At 49.0% G+C, this 20272-nt stretch overlaps 1 protein-coding gene across 2 annotated transcripts; it reads left to right on the forward strand.

Moving 5' to 3' along the window:
- The first annotated feature begins 517 nt into the window (after nucleotides 1-517).
- LOC309567718 (zinc finger protein 574-like) lies at nucleotides 518-19468 on the forward strand. 2 transcript variants are annotated; one of them, XM_082273162.1, is made up of 3 exons: nucleotides 518-580; nucleotides 7577-7630; nucleotides 16655-19468. In XM_082273162.1, exon 3 carries the CDS (start codon nucleotides 16672-16674, stop codon nucleotides 19255-19257), a length of 2586 nt encoding a protein of 861 aa, XP_082129288.1. In that variant the 5' UTR covers nucleotides 518-580; nucleotides 7577-7630; nucleotides 16655-16671; the 3' UTR covers nucleotides 19258-19468. The 2 variants fall into 2 exon arrangements, with proteins under 2 accessions (XP_082129288.1, XP_082129287.1); XM_082273161.1 differs by having other exon boundaries at nucleotides 529-590.
- The last annotated feature ends 804 nt before the right edge of the window (nucleotides 19469-20272 follow it).

A 20272-nucleotide genomic window follows, 5' to 3' on the forward strand; every position in this document is an offset into this window, starting at 1 on the left:
CAACCGATGTATAGCTATGGCGGTTTGCGCAGGATTGGCTACTGCGGCGGGCGGTTATAAAGTGGTTAAATACCACTAAATAAAAGATATGTCTCAAAAAAATTATAAACACGTTGTTTGGGTGCAGTGTTGCACGACCGTACAATTGTCATTCAATGTGAGGTAGCGCTGAAAGCTGAAAAATAGCCTGGGCAGGAAGGGGGTAAAAGTGCCCAGTAGGCAAGTAGTTAATAGGGGGAGAGGTCTGCCATGGCACCCTCCATGACAATGCAGTCAACCTGCAGAAAACCATCAACACTTTATTTACAGCAGCTGAGAACCTCACTGAGGCCTCACAGGAACACGCACCCATTCTCCCCAACTACAAAAAATAAGGAGAAAACTTAGAACGAAGTTTCTTGCCCACAACAAACATGGCGCTCACAGCGCAATGCTGCGACGTCAAGTCCCCGCCGTTGTTCCGTCGCTTCCTGAAAAACGCCTCGAAGAAGGGCGCTCCTGATTGGTTCGCTGTTTCCTGAGGCAAGCCAACGAGAGGCCGCCTTGTAATCGAGTTGAGAGAGAGCGGCGCGGTGTGTAGGTGAGAGGAGGTGAGGTGTACGGGGTGAGGGGGGGGGGGGGGAAAGCGGAAGGGAGCGGGCCAGTGACCTGCAGAGCTAACACTCTAACCACACCGGGGGCTGGCAGGCCTGCAGCTGACTGCCATCAATATAAAGGGACATTCCCTTGAAGTAGTTAGGTGGGGCGGTGTATTGGGGGGTTTCCTGTAGTCAGTCAGGGGATGTACACTCTCTGGTGGCGGTGTGGGGGGTAGGGATGTCACCTCACCCCTTTATTCCGGGACACACAATAATTACAGAGGTTCTGAGGCTGATATAAAGCACTGAGTGAGTTTAATTCCCACCTTAATCAGCCTCAGAACCGGTGTAATTATTGTGTGTCCTGGTTTACAGGGATGAGGTGGTAATCCTATGTGTGAGGCCTGTTCCCCCATACAGCCACTGCCTAGAAAAGTCCATTTTTACACTTGGGGCGCCTTTTTTTGGGTCATTTCATCAAATTTTTAAAATATTTTTAGTACATTTGATGACATTGTGTCCCCTCGGGGTGTCGCAGGACTCCGGAGTGTCGCAGCACATGTATAATATGCAATAAAGGCGACCGCTGCATTCTTCCATTGATGTCAGGAGTCACATGGCACGCCGCCATCCCGGTCCGGCTCCTGAACACGCTGACATGCTGATCCTCTGGCTTCAATAATGTGAGCCAGGAGGAGGAGCTCATGAACATGCTGTCATGCTGCTCCAATAATGTGAGCCAGGAGGAGCTCCTGAACACGCCAACATGCTGCTCCAATGAGGCGGGAGGAGAAGCTCCTGAACATGCTGTCATGCTGCTCCAATGTGAGCCGGGTGGAGGAGCTCCTGAACACGCCAACATGCTGCGCCAATAATGTAAGCCGAGTGGAGGAGCTCCTGAACATGCCAACATGCTGCTCCAATGTGAGCCGGGCGGAGGAGCTCCTGGACATGCCAACATGCTGCTCCAATAATGTCAGCCGGGTGGAGGAGCTCATGAACATGCTGTCATGCTGCTCCATTGTGAGCCGGGCGGAGGAGCTCCTGAACACGCCAACATGCTGCTCAAATGTGAGCCGGGCGGAGGAGCTCCTGAACACGCCAACATGCTGCTCCAATGTGAGCCGGGAGGAGGAGCTCCTGAACACGCCAACATGCTGCTCGAATGTGAGCCGGGAGGAGGAGCTCCTGAACACGCCAACATGCTGCTCCAATGTGAGCCGGGCGGAGGAGCTCCTGGACACGCCAACATGCTGCTCCAATAATGTGAGGCGGGAGGAGGAGCTCATGAACATGCTGTCATGCTGCTCCATTGTGAGCCGGGCGGAGGAGCTCCTGAACACGCCAACATGCTGCTCCAATGTGAGCCAGGCAGAGGAGCTCCTGAACACGCCAACATGCTGCTCCAATGTGAGCCGGGAGGAGGAGCTCCTGAACACAGCAACATGCTGCTCCAATAATGTGAGCTTGGAGGAGGAGCTCCTGAACATGCTGTCATGCTGCTCCAATGTGAGCCGGGCGGAGGAGCTCCTGAACACGCCAACATGCTGCTCCAATAATGTGAGCCGGGAGGAGGAGCTCCTGAACACGCCAACATGCTACTCCTCTGATTTCAGTCATGTGAGCCGGGTGGAGGAGCTCCTGAACACGCCAACATGCTTCTCCAATAATATGAGCCGGGAGGAGGAGCTCCTGAACACGCTGTCATGCTGCTCCTCTTATTTGTCATGTGAGCCAGGAGGAGGAGCTCCTAAACACATCGTCATGCTGATCCTCTTGCTCCAGTCACGTGAGCCGGGAGGAGGAGCTCCTGAACACGCTGATGCTCTTGCTCCAATCACGTGAGCCGGGAGGAGGAGCTCCTGAACACGCTGATCCTCTTGCTCCAGTCACGTGAGTCGGGAGGAGGAGCTCCTGAACACGCTGATCCTCTTGCTCCAGTCACGTGAGCCGGGAGGAGGAGCTCCTGAACACGCTGATCCTCTTGCTCCAGTCACGTGAGCCGGGAGGAGGAGCTCCTGAACACGCTGATCCTCTTGCTCCAGTCACGTGAGCCGGGAGGAGGAGCTCCTGAACACGCTGATCCTCTTGCTCCAGTCACGTGAGCCGGGAGGAGGAGCTCCTGAACACGCTAAACCTCTTGCTCCAGTCACATGAGCCGGGAGGAGGAGCTCCTGAACACGCCATCATGCTGATCCTCTGGCTTCAGTCATGTGAGCTAGGAGGAGGCGATCCTGGGCGGGGTGCAGAAAGTAATACAAATGGAGGATCAGCATGGCAGATAAAGGACAGTAATGGTGGCTGGGGGGCTTTTCTTGGGAGAGCTCTCCTTTGGGCCCTTTCACGTGGGGCGGATCTGCCTGAGCAGAATCTGAGCTCTCTGCTGATCCCCCACTGAGCAGGCATGTGACAGGTCAGTGTCCGCTATGCAGAGCAGACAAGGATGCAGCCTGCTTTCCTCTATGGGGCGGTCAGATGGAAACAGACTTCATGTCAGTTTCCATCCGCTTGTCATTTAATCTTCTGGTCAGATGGCAAACTTATCGCCATACGTCTGTTTTCTGCGGATCTTGTCGGATCGGATGCCTGGCGGGGGTCAGCGGACACATGTTCACTGACATCTGCCGCCCCATAATGGACAGTAAGTGGCCCGATCGGGTCTACTTGGAAAAACGAACTGGTGGACCCGATCGGTCTGCTGGTGTGAAAGGCGCCTTAAATTACACCAAAGGCAAAACTTTATTTTCATTTTGGATAGAGTAAGGGAGAGTTTTATAACCTCTTTTATTTACTTTTTTTTTCTCTTCGCTATCTGTGTCCCATTGGGGAGATTTCCTGTCCAAAAACCAAACAGGAAGTGAAGGGAAATCACCAGAGCTAGTGTCCTCTTTGGAAGATTTCCCCTCAATTCCTATTCTGGCGACAACCCAAAATGTGGGTTTTTAATTCACTTAGTGATAGCAATTAATGGAGAGGATGAATCCTCCTTAATCAGGACACAGACAGCAATAAAAACCCGACAGGGCTTCTAATCCTTCTCCACCTGATCCAAAACTGAAAGGAAATGTTTTTTGCTTTTAAGCTGGATACACACTAACCAACTTTTGTGGTTAGATTTCCTTCAGATTTTCCTTTTCTATGTAGTGCAAGGGCCTGCCTGATTGCATACAAATTGAAAGTGTTTAGGTCTGACCTCATATTACATGGTTTTGGTAAAGCCCCGTACACACACGCAGATCGTCGTCATACAAATGTTCGTCTTTTCTCCCCGGGATGTCGGTGTCTGTTGAAAAGTGCAAAGACAGCACAAGGACAGCACAAGAATTTTGTCTGCAGACTTCAGCTGACTGCAGAAGTGATGTCATGTAATGGTTAACTTTCCCTGTGTTTTTAATTTTCTGAGCATGCCCAGTCTTGCAAATCTGCGGTCTGTCGGCCGAATTCTGTACTGACAGGCGAACAATCGTCCGTTCTGGTGTCCGCAGACAAAAATTTTCATGTTTGCAAGAAAGACTTTTGTCCGCGGATTGTGCGCAGACATCTGTCGGAGGCACCATACTAACACGCGTACGATCGGCAGATCTTTCGTCCGCCGACGTTTGTATGCCGACGATCGGTACGTGTGTACGGGCCTTTAGTCTGAAGGAAAAAGTCTTCAGAAAATCTTATAGTGTGTATGGCCCATTAGTGACGCTTTAACCCCGTGCTTCTGCCCCCTGGGCCTTTAGGAGGATTTGCATGCCAGAAGGTGGGCTTTCCGACCATGTGACTTCTGTGATTGGCTGACACATGACGGGAAGCTCCTATCCTAAACCATGCTCTCTGTGACAGTGCAGTCACTTTGCTGGGAGCGCGCTCAGTACACAGAGCCTCCATCGTGGGTACAGAAGTGCAGCAGCTCACCCACTACAGGGACAGGTTAACCATCCCCCATTGTAGTAAAATGGCCAATAGGGGGAGGGGTTATTCTGACAGGCTGTTTAAGATTTTCACCTTTTCAGAAAAAAAGAAGCAGCTGTGAAATGACATTACACAGCCCCCTACCCCTCCCTATGTTTCTAATCGCTGTTGTTGCCCACGCAACCGGTTCAGGGATTTAGAATCAGAACTTTTTCTCTGTGCAGGGATTCCATGATGGATCGGAGTGATTCTGTCATGTGACCACTGTGACATCCAGTCACAATGATTGGGAGGTCCATCCTGATGTTAACAAGACCCATCACATGCCCGATGAAGGGGTCCTGCATGGCTCCAAAACATTGCTGTAATGTGATCGCTGAATAAAGCTTTGGACCAAATTTTGATGTGCCGATGACCTCTATAGCCCTGCTGTTAGACCCATGTAGAGAGAAGCTGTCATTGGGGCCCCTCCTGCTGCGGTTAATATTTCTAACATCTTCTATCCAAAGATGGATTGAGGCTAAATGGGGCCCTAGGCAAGGTAGCAGCTATGCCCCCCCCCCCCCCCTTGTCTTTGATTGGCATTGAAGAGGATTATGGTTCATATTGCACAGAGAAGTCGCTCTATCTGTGTTGTCTGCACTGGAATGACAACAACCTACAAGTCCATCCTCCCTTGTGGAGCAACAGGCAGGTACACAGGTGTGACCATTCGTGCTTTCCCCTGGTTTACTTAAGGAACATGAAGGTTGTAGCTGGGCCCCCTGGACATCCATTAGGCCCAAGGCTCCTGCCTAGGTTGCCATGTGGATGACCTGGCTGTGGTGCTGATTCTAGGGCTGGCAGTCACTCGCACTGACACATCTACCTCCAGTATTCATACCACTCCTGGATGCTTCCTGTGGTGCCTTTGGAAACTGATCCCTTTCCTATACAGAGGGGGTAAGCCCCTTATAAGAAGATTATGCAACTCAGCAAGGACTTGAAGCAGAACTCCAGCCAAAAAAAAAATGGCCTATTAAAATAAAATAAAAACTATTTGCTGCAATAATATCCTTTAATCCAGAGGAACCACATCAGTACTTTTTTCTGTCACTAGATTTCTTCAGTCTGATAGCCAGCATCATTCAATACACTTTCTCTGAGCCCAGCTCATCCTGGACCCAGCCCACCATGTGACTGGACTGTGAAATATGCAGCAGCACAGTGATGAGTTAATCTCCCTGTCCCTTTGCTTTCTCCTATTCTGAGCATGCTTTTTTCAGCACATGAAGTGATTAGCTCATTATTCTGCTTCATCCTGACACACTCCAGCCCTGCTGTACAGGGACTGTAAGAGGCTGATTACAAAATGCATGATTTACCAACAGCTGTGCAGTTCAAGGGCCTGCCTGATTTGATATAACTTAAATAAGTTTTTTTATGAGCCGGTGTGTCGTAAGATTTGACTACACAATTTTTGTCTATTAAAGAAAACCTCAAATCTAGGAGCTTCCATAGGTTCAGAGACCTGGAGACGGTCATCCTCAGCCATGTGACTGGAACAAGCATGCAGCCGGTAAAGTATAAAAAATTCAGACTCCATTCCTACTTGTTCCAGGGCAGTGACTCCCTAGGTTAGTTAAACCCGTCTATGCAGTACGATTCCTAGGACTGCACTTCATACAACAAGCTGGCAATGGCGCAGCACATATTTGTTAACTGGTTCACGGTTTCAATGAGTGGTTTGACTTTAGCCAAACATGGACTTTTTGTTGCAGTTGAACCGGACATAGCTAAATCAAAGCCGACTCCTTTATAGTAGGTGGAATTGCTATACATTTCACATCTGGTACGGTCGTATTAGTAGTTGAGGTCTAAAGGGATTGTAAAGGTAAAAGTAAAAAAAAAAACAACTCTATACTTACTTGCTCTGTGCAATGGAATTGCGCAGAACGCCCACTAACCTCTTCTTGGGTCCCCCGCTGGCGTTCCTGGCCCCTCCTCTGTCCAGTGCCCCCATGGAAAGCTGCTTCCCATGGGGGCACTCGTGTGTGCTTGCACCTGAGCCCCGCGGCTGCGTCTATTGACAGACAGCGGGACTCGGCTCCGCTCCATCGTCACTGGCTTTGATTGACAGCACTGGGAGCCAGTGGCTCCTTGTGCCCCAGCAAAGGCCGCGAGACCCAGAAGTGGGGGGAGAGAAGAGCTGCAGATGTGCACAGTGCTGGATCGAATGAGGGTTCAGGTAAGTAAAAGGGGGAAGGGGATGCTGATGCCTGAACATTTTTTACCTTAAAGTGTTACTAAACCCAGGAGCCTGCATTCACTATTTCTGGTCTCCCACAGTACACAGAACATGGAAATGCAATTATTGTATTAAATATAAACTGCTAAATACCTTTTCTCCTCAGCAGTATATAGCAGTCCTGTGACTTCTATCAATGTCCAGCCAATCACTGGTTAAAGCTTGTAGGAGGAGTTTTCTGACTGTCCTATAAGGCAACAAGACTCTTCACCCTCTGCCTGGACAATGCTGTTTGCCTTGTGCTGATCACATGCACTCTCCCAAGCAAAAATAAAACCTCTCTAGCAATACACACAAAACTGCATGTTGCAGCCTGACTCCATGGACTCTGTGTTATCAGGAAATTATCAGGGGACAGTGGAAGAAGGGCAGGATCAGAGACGAGAGGATCAAACAGCCTTTTTACACAATGCGGAGGATTAACCCCCCCCCCCCCCCCCCAGGTTGTACAGAGTATAACAAGCATGCTTTACTGCATAAACAGAATGATTTTACTGTTGTGGGTTTACTAACACTAATGCAGGGGTCTCCAAACTATGGCCCTCCAGTTGTTCAGGAACTACAATTCCCATCATGCCTAGTCATGTCTGCAAATGTTAGAGTTTTAAAATGCCTCATGGGATGTGTAGTTCTGCAACATCTGGAGGGCTGTAGTTTGGAGACCCCTGCTTTAATGCAAGGAATGCATTAAGGTAAAAACAGTTTAGGCTTTAGAACCACATTTATAGAGATGACTTGTGCTGATATGAGGACACTTGTGATGTCACTATTATACAATATCCATCTAACCTGAAGTTATTCTTTTTTGTAGGTTACTTTCATGAACACGCCTTAAGCCTTCTTGATCAGCTCGGTGTGAAGTCAGGTAGGTGATGCTCTCATGACTGCATTAGCTAGCTAGAGTTGATAAACATGTACAAAAAAAAAAAAATCTTCCAAGACACTGACATGCATATGGTGGTACAGTGACTGCATCAAGTTTTACTTTTATCCCATTGCACAACATAGGGCAGTCCTAAAACAGCACATACATCATAGCTGCCCAGAGAGAATACTCCATATCGCCTAGAAACAGCAGCATATTTTCTGCATATAGCATGACTTTTTCATGCAGGGAGCCATACAGGAAACCCATTATATTGTCATTCGCTCTGATAAGGGCTGCAAGGGGGGTTCAGTGGAGATAGCTAACAATAGAAGGGGAGAATGGGCGTCCCTCTCCCTGGTTGGAAGGACTGAGATATTCCATCCCCTCCCTGATGGCTACTTGTGGGGAGGAATATAAGGCTGGGTTCACATATGTGCGGCCGCGGTTTCCAGTGTCAGTAGCATGTTTTGGCTCTGAGGAAGAGGGTCCTCCCTTGAACCGCATCGGCCCAGCCATACAGTTGCTGACACCAGCACGTCATCCAGTACAGGGGTTCCCTGGATATTTTGGAGACGACCGGTGTTCCGTGAAAAAAACCTACCTGTGAAAATTTCATACCCTCGTCACTTCCGGTGCACCTACGTCAGTGAACAGCTGAGGAGCTGACTAGTGCGCATGCTTGGAGGGTATGAAATGTTCACGGTACTGTGTTATAACGTTACAACGCATCACCACTTTAAAACATCTCCGCTGCAACATGAGTCATCTCCCCTCCTACCCCTGTCACTTCCCTAAAGTTGGCTACTAAATGTAAAAGCGGATCACGGAGCCGAGATCTCCGCGATTTTAGATTACATACACCCGCCGCCGCTTTTACATTTACTAGCCGAGATCAGGGAAGTGACAGGGGTAGGAGCGGAGATGACTCATGTTGCACCCGAGCTGTTTTAATGTAACCGCCGCAACAGCTAATGCCGTGTAACGATACACACACTACCGTCAAAATTTCATACCCTCCGAGCTTGCACACTTGTCGGCTCCTCAGCTGTTCAATTACGTCACCGGGGCTGTGAGCATGCGCACTGCTGCGCTGCTCAGCTGTTCCTGACAGGAAGTGACGTGGGTATGCATTTCTCACGGGGTAGGTTTTTCTAACGTTACACCGGTTCCATTGTGTTTTTATGTGTTTATCATCACTCATTTGTTAGTATAATATGTGTTGTCTTTGGATCATAATAAACCTTTTTAGTGGTCGGTAGTCGGTGGTTTAGTAGTGCACAAGGTCGGTGCGCCCTTCTCTTTTTTTGTTGTCTTTTAGTATACTTTGGATACCCTTGGTCCGGAGGGGACAGCAAGACCTAGAGCGGTGCATACCAAGACCATAGAAAAGTATTTATCGTTCATTACACACCACCCGAGCGCAGGAGAATTTTTGTTTCGGCTGCGGTTTCCAGCCTGGGGTCCGATGTTCTTCTGTTCACCAGTTTAGGTGTGAATTTTTGCCTAAATTCACACCTGAACCGGACCCAAATACTAACCAAACCCTTTTGGTAACAGCATCTGGACATGTGTGAATCGGCTCTATTGAGAGCTGGTCACACGCTTATGTCATGTGACTTGGATGTGGTGAACTGCATCTAATTCACACATATGTGAACCAGGCCTTACAGTTTGACCTAGAGTTTAAAGTGTATTCCACAAATATGGCCATTTGATACTGTCAATTGCTCTAGTGGCATCCAGGGAAAGTGGTGCTCCACCCCTCCAACACCTTTGTCTGTTGGGGTTTGCATATTAATGAACTGTAGCCCAAGATTAACAGTGGTTAATTTCTGCAGTATAAAGCCCGCCTGGTCCGAGTGTATTATACTAGATATCATCTTGTTTTGTCAAGACTTTTGCTAATATTTTGACGTCTAACTGCAAGATAGGCCTATGAGTTTGGATCCTTCATGGGCTTTCCCGGACCCTAACTCGTATAGACCTAAGAAGGAGGCGTCTTGAAGCTGTCATTACCAACAAAGGATTTTGTGCGAAGTATTAAATTTCAGTTAGTGGGTTTAATACTTTTTCCCTGTGTCATTCTATTTTATTACTCATAACTTAATTTCTGTTTTTGGTTTCTTTGTATGTATAGATTGCATGAGTTGTTACTGACGTGGTAAAATTTCACGTCAATGGCACCTTTAGAAATATACCTAGAAAAAATGGTGACATGTTCAATACCTTTTTTTTACCCACTGTATGTAGTATGTGATGCAGTTAAGCGAAATCACTTGCATAATTCTGTCTTGGTTGGTTTTCTTTAATAGGGTACTTTACACAGGTAGAAATTGGAAGTTTCAGCTAGAAATAATTTCTCTTTCGTTCGTTGACGGACATGCAGCTCCTGATCTTCTTGTTATGCTGCCCCCTACACGAGCAGGACACTAGGCAGAAAAAAAACTTGACTACGCCTATGGGCAGTCCCTGGAGGTATTTCCCCCTCCCTTTTTTTTTTTAGATGGATTTTATTTTTCTTCTCCTGCGTCACATCCTTCCTCCTGGCTTCTAGCCCCCCCCCCCCCATTTCGATGGCAAGGAGGTTCTGTCTGGAGAGGTGCCCGCCTGGTTCCTGGTAGGGTGAGTAGCTGTCCCCCCCCCTCTCCCCCGGAGGGTTTGTGGGTGGACGCGGGCCCCTCTCTGGGAGGGTTGGACCCCCGGGTTCCCCTCCTTCCCGTTGGGACCCCTCCCTGAGTCTGGTGCTACTGTGGGTCATCTATCCCCCCCCCCCACCCCCTCCTCCACCTCTACTGAGGTTGTATGATGGTCTGGTTACCTCCTGGGGCGGAGACAGGGTGCTGTACTGGCGATTGGGGGGGGGGGCGCCACCGGTGTCTGGGCGATCGGCTTGAGGGGGGGCTTACCTGGTGGGGCCCCCTTCCTTCCTGATCTGTCTTGCCTGGGCCCCAGGGATCCCTCCTGGGAGCCTTGTGGAGCCGCCATTTTATTGTAGCCTATATGCTGGCAGCCATGTTTGTGTAGCAGCAGTGGCCATTTTTAGTTTGTCCGGCATTGAAATCAATGGCGCCCGTTACTGTGGAGCCTTCTGGATGGTGTTTTTAGCTGTGGGAGCCCCTCCTTATTCCCTGGTGCTGACTCCTGGGCCTCTTTCCTTCCCGGAAGCCGAATGTGGAGTGCTTTGATCCTGGTGCTGCCTATGACTGTCTGGTGGGGTCCTCTCCCCCTCTGCTGCAGCATCGGATCGTGGGGTGCTCTGTTTCTGGCGACCGGGTGCGGTTACCAACGCGGAGGGGGTTTCCCTTGGCGGTGTCTTTTTGCACTTTAGTGGGGTACCCTTATTCCTCATGTAGTCTTAGGAGGACATTTCCCCACCTGACTCCCTCTCAGAGCCTGCGGGCCCTCCAGATCCCTACCATCCATTGATGCACTGACGGCGGTCCTGGAGTCCTTTCTGTCGTGGGTGGAGGTGGCTTTTGGGTGGCGGGGTAGTAAAAAGCACCCCTGCCTTCCCCTGCTTCATCTGTCTCCTCAGATCCTGAATCTGATCTGGCTGCCACGGACGGGGCCCGCCCTGAGGGATCTGCAGCCACGCGCCCTGTGTTCTCAGATAGTAAGGATGATTCCTCCACTTCTGTAGCCATGCATGAAAAGGCGCTGGTGGACGCACTGATTGTGTCTGTGTGTGAGACTTTAAAAATGGAGGACGCAGCTGCGGCAGGGGCACTGGTTCCATTTGGCACTCGCAAGCCATCTAAAGTGGCAAAGGTGTTTGTTTCCTGCCTATTTTGACAGATTTGTTGCAAAAGAGTGGGAACACCCAAAATGTCCCTTTGTGGTCCCTAACCGAATCCCAATGAGGTACCCCTTTGAAGAGTCCCTCCTGAGGAAGTGGACTGTTCCACAGGTGGTGGATCTCCCAATTTCCAGGTTGAATAAGGTAACCATGATTCCAGTAGAATAATTGGCAGGTTGTAAGGATCCGGCTGACAGCAAGGCGGAGGAATGTTCACTGTAGCTGGCTCGACACTCAGACCGGTCTTCATCATTGCCCTGGTGTCACAAACTCTGACCGAGTGGGCTAAGCTTTTACGCCGTGACCTGGAGGGTGAGCAGCTCCCCCCCTGCCTTTGCTGAGCTGGCTGACCAGTTGGTCTAGGGGCTGCAGTTTATCTGTGATGCCTCTTTGGATGCGACTCCTCTGATTTCTAGACTGTCTGTTTTAGGAGTGGTCCTTAGGCGTGTTTTGTTGCTCAAATGTTGGTCTGCGGACCAGACCTCTAAAAAAGCTTTCACTGATCTTCCTTTTCAAGGGTAGCGCCTGTTTGGAGCTACCCTGGATGACATCATTAAGAGTCTTAACAGGGGGAAGAGCACCTTTCTTCTGCAGGCTAGTAAGGGTAAGGAACCTCGTCGCAGACGTAGCCTGCCCTTCTCGGCTCACAGGATGTTTTTTTTCCTCTCTCAGGGTCCGCTGACAAGGGTTCAAAGCCTTTCAAGACCTCTTCGAGGAGATCCAAGGGACCTTTGTCTAGCAAGTCCGAAGACCCACAGACAAGGCTCCTTCTGCATGAAGGTGCACCCTCACCCATGCCTGGGGTCGTCTTCTCTGGTTTCTGGACCCGTGGACTTCCTTGGTGCAAGACAAGTGGGTTCAAAAGTGATACGTTCCAGCTACAAGTTCGAGTTTCATTCTTGCCCTCCAGAAAGGTTCTTTCCTTCCATTGTGCGTTTGTCTCTGGACAGACTGCAAGCCATCTTTGGGCAGTGTAAGACCTGTTTCTTCAAGGGATAATTGTTCCAGTTCCAACTTTGGAACGTTTTCAGGATTTTTTTTTTAAACCTGTTCACGGTCCCAAAGAAAGAAGGCAAGGTTTGTCCAATCCTGGATCTCAAGGCTCTGAACCGCTTTGTGCGGGTACAGAAGTTCAGAATGGGGTCTATTCGCACGGTGATGGCATCCCTGCATCAGGGGGATTTTCTTGCCTCTTATTGACATCAAGGGCGCTTACTTACACATTCCAATATGTGTCTGTCACCAACGATTCCTCTGCTTTGCTGTGGGAGAGGAGCATTATCAGTTTGTGGCATTCCCCTTTGGTCTCGCCTTAGGGATCGAGTGCTAGGCTACCTGGATGACCTTCTCTTGCGAGCAGAGTCTCCTACTGCCCTGATGGGACAACATGGGCATCACTATACGGACTCTGAGGGAGTTTGGCTGGCTTCTGAATTATCAGAAGTCTGCTCTGGTTCCTTCCACAAACTTGGACGGTCTGACTCTGGACTCTGCTCTAGCCAGAGTGTTCCTTCCTCTGGACAAACAGACTCCCGATCAATGTCCTGGAACTCTGAGCGACCATGCTGTGCCTGAATCACTGGGTGGATCGCCTTCAGGTGTGTGCGGTGCGAATCCAAACTGACAATGCCACGGCCGCGGCTTATGTCAATCACCAGGGTGGAACAAGAAGTGTATTGGCAGCTATGGAGGTAGCAAGCATTCTTCGGTGGGCAGAACGTTTCGTTCCGGCCCCCTCCGTTGTACACCTTCCAGGGATGGAAAATTGATAGGCAGATTATCTGTCAGCAGCTGTTGGACCAAGGAGTGGCCCCTTCATCTGGAGGTGTTTCTCTGGTGGGACACATCCGAGGTGGATCTGTTGGCGTCTCGGCTCAACAGGAAGGTGCACAGGTTTGTGGCATGGTCACAGGATCCACTAGCAGACGCCACATTTGTGCTGGTGGCCCCCTGGGGCAAGTATTGTTTTACGCCTTCCCTCCTCTCAAGCTTCTGCTGAGACTCTTGCGCAGGATTGAGGCAGAGGGAATACTGGTCATTCTAGTGGCCTCAGATTGGCCTCGCCGGTCCTGGTAGGCAGACCTGGTGAGCCTGGTCGCCGACGCCCCTTGGAGACTACCTCTCAGGGAAGATTTGCTGTCCCAAGGGCCAATCTTCCATCCTGCTTTTTATTTGCTGGCTTTGACAGTTTGGCTGTTGAAAGCCAGGTGCTGAAGGATAAAGGTTTGTCTGGGTCAGGGGTGTCCAAACTATGGCCCTCCAGCTGTTCAGGAACTACAATTCCCATGAGGCATTGTAAATCTCTGACATTCAGACATAACTAGGCATGATGGGAATTGTAGTTCCTGAACAGCTGGAGGGCCATAGTTTGGACATAGCTGGTGGGTCAATGATTCCTACACTAAGGAAAGCTAGGAAGATCTACCATCATACGTGGAAAGCGTACATTTCGTGGTGTGAGTTGCTTGATGTTCACCCTCGCTATTTTCCAGTGGCTTGGGTCTTGACCTTCCTTCAACAGGGGATTGAGCAGAAGTTGGTCTTGAGTACCATTAGGGCCAGGTGTCGGCCTTGGCGGTCTTCTTTCAATGACCCTTGGCCGCGCACTCCCTGGTGTGTGCTTTTATTCAGGGGGTTCAACATTAGACTCCACCAGTGTGGTCCCCACTACCGCCTTGGGATCTCAACTTGGTGCTTTCAGCTCTGCAGAAGCCTACCTTTGAAAATATTTGGGAGATTTCACTGCTTATGCTATCCCAGAAGGTTGCCTTTTTGGTGGCTATCACCTATTCATGCAGGGTGTCAGAATTGGTGGTGGTGTTTTTGCTGTTACCCTTATTTGGTGATTCACAAAGATGAGGTGATTCTTCGCCCCTGTCCTTCGTTCCTTCCAAAGGTTGTCTCTGATTTCCATCTGAATGAGGACAATGTGTTGCCTTCCCGGTGTCCCAGGCCAAAACATCCTAAGGAAATTGCGTTGCATTCCCTGGATGTGGTTCGGGCTATTCGGGTGTACCTGGCAGCTACAGAGTCTTTTAGGAAGTCACTCACTATTTGTGCTTACGGATGGGCCTAAAAGGAATATCTGCTTCTACTGCGACCATTTCTAGATGGATCAGACAGACGGTGACTCAGGCCTATTCAGTTAAGGGTCAGGTTCCTCCTTTCCCTTGTGAAGGCGCACTCTACACGGGCGCTCAGTGCTTCTTGGGCCTTCCGTCATCCGGCATCAGTAACCCAGGTGTGTAAGGCGGCTAATTGGTCGCCTGTGCACACTTTTACAAAGTTTTATAAAGTGGATGTGTTAGCATCTGCGGATGTCTCTTTTGGACGCAAGGTTTTGCAGGCTGCTGTTTAGGGGGCTTGTTCCATCTTTGGGGGTGTACTATTTTTCAGGTGGGCTCCAGTTTTGGTTGAGCTTTTGTTACCTGGTTGGCTACGGTTTAGTTGGATTGAATTTTTTTTTTCTCTGGCTGTTCCCACCCCTCATGTTTGACACTACTTTGGGACGTCCCAATGAATGGTCAAGATCAGGAGCTGTGTCCATGAATGAACGAAAGAGTAAATGGGATTTCTGACTTACTGTAAAATCCATTTCTCTGATCATTGACACTCAGTACCCACCCCTCTATGGAGTTGTAATACTTCTGACACTGCTTGTAACAAAACTTGAGTAGCTATAGCAGAGTGGGTGTATACCTGCTGGGACTGCCCATAGGCGTAGTAAAGCTCTTTTTCTGCCTAGTGTCCTACTCCTGTATGGGGCAGTATAACCCAATGGTCAAGAATGTCAGGAGCTGTGTCTGTCAATGAACATGAGAGAAATGGATTTTAGGGTAAGTCAAAAATCGCTTTTTTTTTTTTTTTTTTTTCTCTTTTTCATTTGAGTGATCATTGACCAGTGGAATATCCTGCTCATTCTATAGCTTTGTGGTAGCGGCTCCCTGCTGTAGTTTCCTGCCAGGGATAATTGATTTGCTGAAACTGTTAAGTGAACATTTTCAAAGCAGGATGCTGAGGCTTGTTGGTGCTCCAATTGTTATCTGAAAGAGTGTGCAGGTGCCAGATCACACTGGCACAGTTTATTAAAATGCATTTCCTGCTGATTGGTTTAATTTAACAGAATTCAAGAGACTGAGTCAAAATGCCTAACCGTGTCTTTTTTAAAATGAATACAGCAGTACTTTGAGCCCATTCACATCAGCACATTTCTGTGCGTTGATCAGTATTGCATTAGGCAGCTCGATAGAAATAAATTGGCTGTTACCTCAAGCCTTGCACCCTGCTTGGTGCACCATCGTGTGTTGCTGCAACTCATTAAGTCTAGGGGATGAAGAAGGAAAAAGGCCCCTTTTACAACTGTCAGTTTTTCAGGCGGACCTGCTCAGATGATAGATGTATCCCTTTGGACCGGTAGGTGTAAATGTACATGTCTGTTTACACCCGCCTACCTCCAGTTTTATTCTTTCCGCTAAAAAATGGAAGGGGTTAGATTCAGCTCCCATCTCTAGGTGAATTGGATTGGAGGGCAGCCGGATGTATAGCTGGTCTGTTTACACCCGGCTACCCATAGAGCAGAACAGGCTCTGTACTTGTCCATTCTGCAGAAACTGAGCGAACACGGACCGGTCATCTTCCCGCTCAGCAGGGTATCTGCAAAGAGATCTCCCGCTGAGCGAATCAGCTTCCGCCCCATGTGAAAGCCACCTAAGGTGTAATAATTGCATTACTCCTTGCTGCCACGGGCATCTGTGTGACTGCTCTCCCCCCCAAGCCTCTTTTCTCCCACCCAAAGCCTCTTTTCTAAGACCAGTGATTGCATGCTGACGTCCTCATATACATTGCTGGACCAATAGCCCTGCATTGTACATGAGGACAGCGAGGGCCGCCCACAACCCAAAGTGTCAAGCTGGAGCAAGTAAATTAGGTATTGCCTGATTTCTCTTTAGTGGATACATTGTGTGTTCAAGCTCTTCCGGTTACATTCTCCATAACATCAAATAAATGGGAAGGACAGCAATGGGAGTTGGAACTCATATTGGCCACAATGTATGTGCAGACCTGGATGCTCATTATACAAATCGCTAGAGTACAGCGTTAAATGGGGCTCTCAAGAGAGAATTCACTTTTCAGGGAGGACTGATACTGCAACACTGTATGTTGTTTTTGTGTGTGACTGTGTGCCTGGATGTGTTGAAATGACTACAGTTCTTTTCTCTTGGCAGTTTAGTCTCTGATCTGGATGAGTGGAGATGCTGCAATGACAGAGTCAGAAGAGACAGTCCTGTTTATAGAGCACCGCTATGTGTGCTCAGAGTGTGGAGTGGAGTTCCCCAACTTGGAAGATGCAGTTGTGCACCAACAAACCCATACAGGCACTGCCCAAGAAGCCCAGTACCAGGTTCTGGATCTTGGCTCCCATGAGAACCAGTACCAATGCCTGGAATGTGGACAGCTGCTGATGACGCCCAGTGACTTACTTGCCCACCAAGAGATGCATATTCGGTTACTGCAAAATCCTCCAAAGCCAGAAAGCCTGAAGGTCAAGCGCCCATCTCGCAGCGAAATCCACTATGAATGCCAGGAATGCAAAGCCTTGTTTAACAACCAGGATATGTGGCTGGCCCATAGATACACTCACATGGAACCCAAAAATGTGCCACAATCCAAGGTGCTGTTACAGACAGAGGAGCATGTTGTGGAGGACTCTATTCAGCTCATGTGTGACCCCTCTACACCTGGTGAGGTCCACCTTGTAGCCGGTCAGCAACATTTTCACGTCCCAACCTCCTCATCCGCTGGAGTCGCCCATACCCAAGTGTTGGTGGACCTGGAGCATTCCTATAAAAAGAGTGACGATGTAGCGGAGGAGTGTGCAGTTGAAGTTTTGTTTTATAAGTGTTCTGAGTGCACTCAGCTTTTCCAAACTCCTGGGGAGTTCCTGGAGCACCAAGCCACCCATTTTCAAGGCCAGGAAAATGCCATAGAAGCTGGCGTTCAGTCGGGTGAGGCAGCACAGCCTTTGGCTAATAATCAGATAGTTGAACAACTAGTAAAAGAGACTGCTCTCCCTGACCGTTCTGGACAGGCGAGTGGAGGTGTCCTGGTTCCTCTAGTAGGGGAACGAGTACCGACTCTGAACAATGTTACACGGTCTTGTGCTACATGCAAAGCATCTTTTAAGAGCGAGAGAGAACTTAAAGCACACTTATTATCTCATAAAACTGGCCCCTTTAACTGTCCTCTATGTAGTAAAGTGTTCCCTACACACCCAGAGGTAGAAGATCACTTTAAGTCACATCAAAGTGAACATCATTATCTTTGTGTGGACTGTGGATTGGGCTTTGCCAGTGAATCTGTCCTAGTTAACCATCGCAGGACCCACCAGGCTAACCCTCTGTACTCCTGTGAATGCGGCCAGACCTTTGTCAACATGACAAAATTCCTTTACCACCGACGAATGCACAGCACCAAAACTCGAGAACCTGTGCAAGAGGAAGAAAAGCAGTTAGACTACCCCTTCACCACTCCTGCTGGGGGCTATGTGTGCTCAACTTGCGGTAAAGCGTTTCCTCTGATGTCTCAGCTGTTGCGCCACCAGCGTTTTGTGCACGCAATGGAAAAAAGGCACAAGTGCCCAACTTGCAGTAAGCCGTTCAAGAAGCGCTCGCATCTTCGCAACCACATGCTGACTCATACAGGGGAGCGGCCGTTTTCTTGCAGCATCTGCAGTAAATCATTCAACGCTCAGGCCAATCTGCTCCGGCACAAGCTTACACACACCGGAGAAAAGCCGCACAAATGTCAGCTGTGTGGCAAGGCATTCAGCCAGTCTTCAACCCTCCAGCAGCATCTGGTTGTGCACAGCCAAACCTACCCATACAAGTGCACAGAGTGCGGGGTTAGCTTTCATCGTCCTTACCGCCTCCTCATGCACCAGTATCACCATACCGGGGAATACCCGTACAAGTGCCAAGTTTGTGGCCTTTCTTTCCTGCTCAAGAGATTACTGGAGGTCCATGAACTTGGCCACCGTGGTGAAGACCCTTTTAGATGTGCAGACTGTGGTGCCAACTACCCGTCTTCTCAGCGTTTAAAAGATCATCGATGTAACCGGACTGGAGCTGGACCAGGAGACAAGTTGGAGTGCCCAGTTTGCGGCAAGAAGGTGAATTCTGATGCTGGGCTCAATGCGCACGTTTCAACTCAGCACGCTGGCACAAGAAGTGCCGCTGGGTGCCCAGGGAAGAGTAAACAACCCCTACCAGCCCGGAACAAGCCCAAAGTAGGCTCCAGAAGCCTGGAATGCCCTGACTGCCATAAGACCTTCAGCACAGAAACCTCTTTGCAAGTTCACCGCCGAATTCATACTGGGGAGCGGCCTTACCCATGTCAAGTTTGCGGCAAAGCTTTCCGCCAGTCCACCCACCTCAAGGACCACGTTCGCCTTCACACAGGGGAGAAGCCCTTTAAATGTGATATTTGCGGCAAAGCCTTCACCATTGCAGTGCGTTTAGCTGAGCACAAGCGTATTCATACAGGCGAACGGCCCCACGCCTGCCCAGAATGTGGGCGTGCGTACCGTTCCTTTTCCAACTTGTGGAAGCACAGGAAACTGCACCGAGAGCAGGCTATACCACTGCAGGATCACGATGCCGCGGACCTCTCCAATGCTGTGGCAATAGTGGAGACTGTAGAAACCATTCCCATTATAGAGACTGTGGAAATTTTCCCTGAAGGCAGCGCCATAAATGTACAGGATATCCAATTTGAGACTTTGCAGGTGGAGAATATACACTTGGGGAACATTCAGATCGGTACCTTGTGAAACAAGTCTACTTAAGTCAGGAAACCAGCATGTGATCTACTGAAGCTACAGAACAGAGTTATCTATTTGGAGCAGTGTGGTGCGCTACCCGTTTTGCTGATGCCGCAGGGATACACCTTCGCTGTTAAAATCTGCTTTAATTGTTTCCTTCCAGTTTAACATGTTGTTTGAAATGTATATTTTAATTAAACCCTCTAGTTATTTACCTTTTACTACTTAATGTTGACGTTCCTATGTTTTGCGTTGTGTTTTTTTTTTGGTGCTGCAGCGGGTCAGAGATTGAGAATATGGTGACATCCGCACGTCAACACTACCAGATTTTATTTTTTTTCCTGTGCACACTTCACGACAACAACTCCCTTAAAGCAAACCTGTCATATAAGCTGAAAGCCAAACCTATACTCTTGTGTTACGCTCTTTTCGGTGCTTAAAATGGAAGAGAAGCTTAAGTCGCTTAACTATTTACAAAAAATGGTCCCTATCCCCCTCCTACCTATCCTTTATGAAAAAGATCTGTGTACTTTCCTATTTTTTAATCAGGTCTGGGCACTTGACCCTGCAGCTCTGCCATGGAGTGCTCAACGTGTTGGGAATTTCTGGGAGCTGTTATGTTACAAATAGGCTCCCATAACACAGCCATTGTCTGTGCTCCCTCCTCTCCTCTGTAGCAGCTGCCCACTGATGCAGGGGAGCCAGAACTGTGGGATTAAAAATAGGTGGGTACACCCAATCTTGTACCCCCCCCCCCCTGTTAGTTGGATAGATGGGAGGGAAAATTAATTTTTAAAAAATGGTTAAACTTAGGCTTTTCCTCCCATTTTAAACCTACCTCAAGTGCCACTCCAATTCACACCACCACTTTTGAAATGTTGCCTGCAATTACTTTTAAAAGGGAAGTTTGGGAATTGTAAAAATAACTTGCATATTTACCTAGGTGGATGCAGCATTGGTCCTGTGATCACTCAGTTCTTGGTCCTCAGTAAACCCAGAGCTGTGACTGTCAAGTCAAGACTGG

Source organism: Pelophylax lessonae (genome assembly GCF_965119305.1).
Source record: "Pelophylax lessonae genome assembly, chromosome: 12".
NCBI classification, from domain to species: domain Eukaryota; kingdom Metazoa; phylum Chordata; class Amphibia; order Anura; family Ranidae; genus Pelophylax; species Pelophylax lessonae.

What these genes read in the sequence shown, in the direction of transcription:
- LOC309567718 (XM_082273162.1), top strand. Translation starts at nt 16,672, where the DNA reads ATGAGTGGAGATGCTGCAATGACAGAGTCAGAAGAGACAGTCCTGTTT.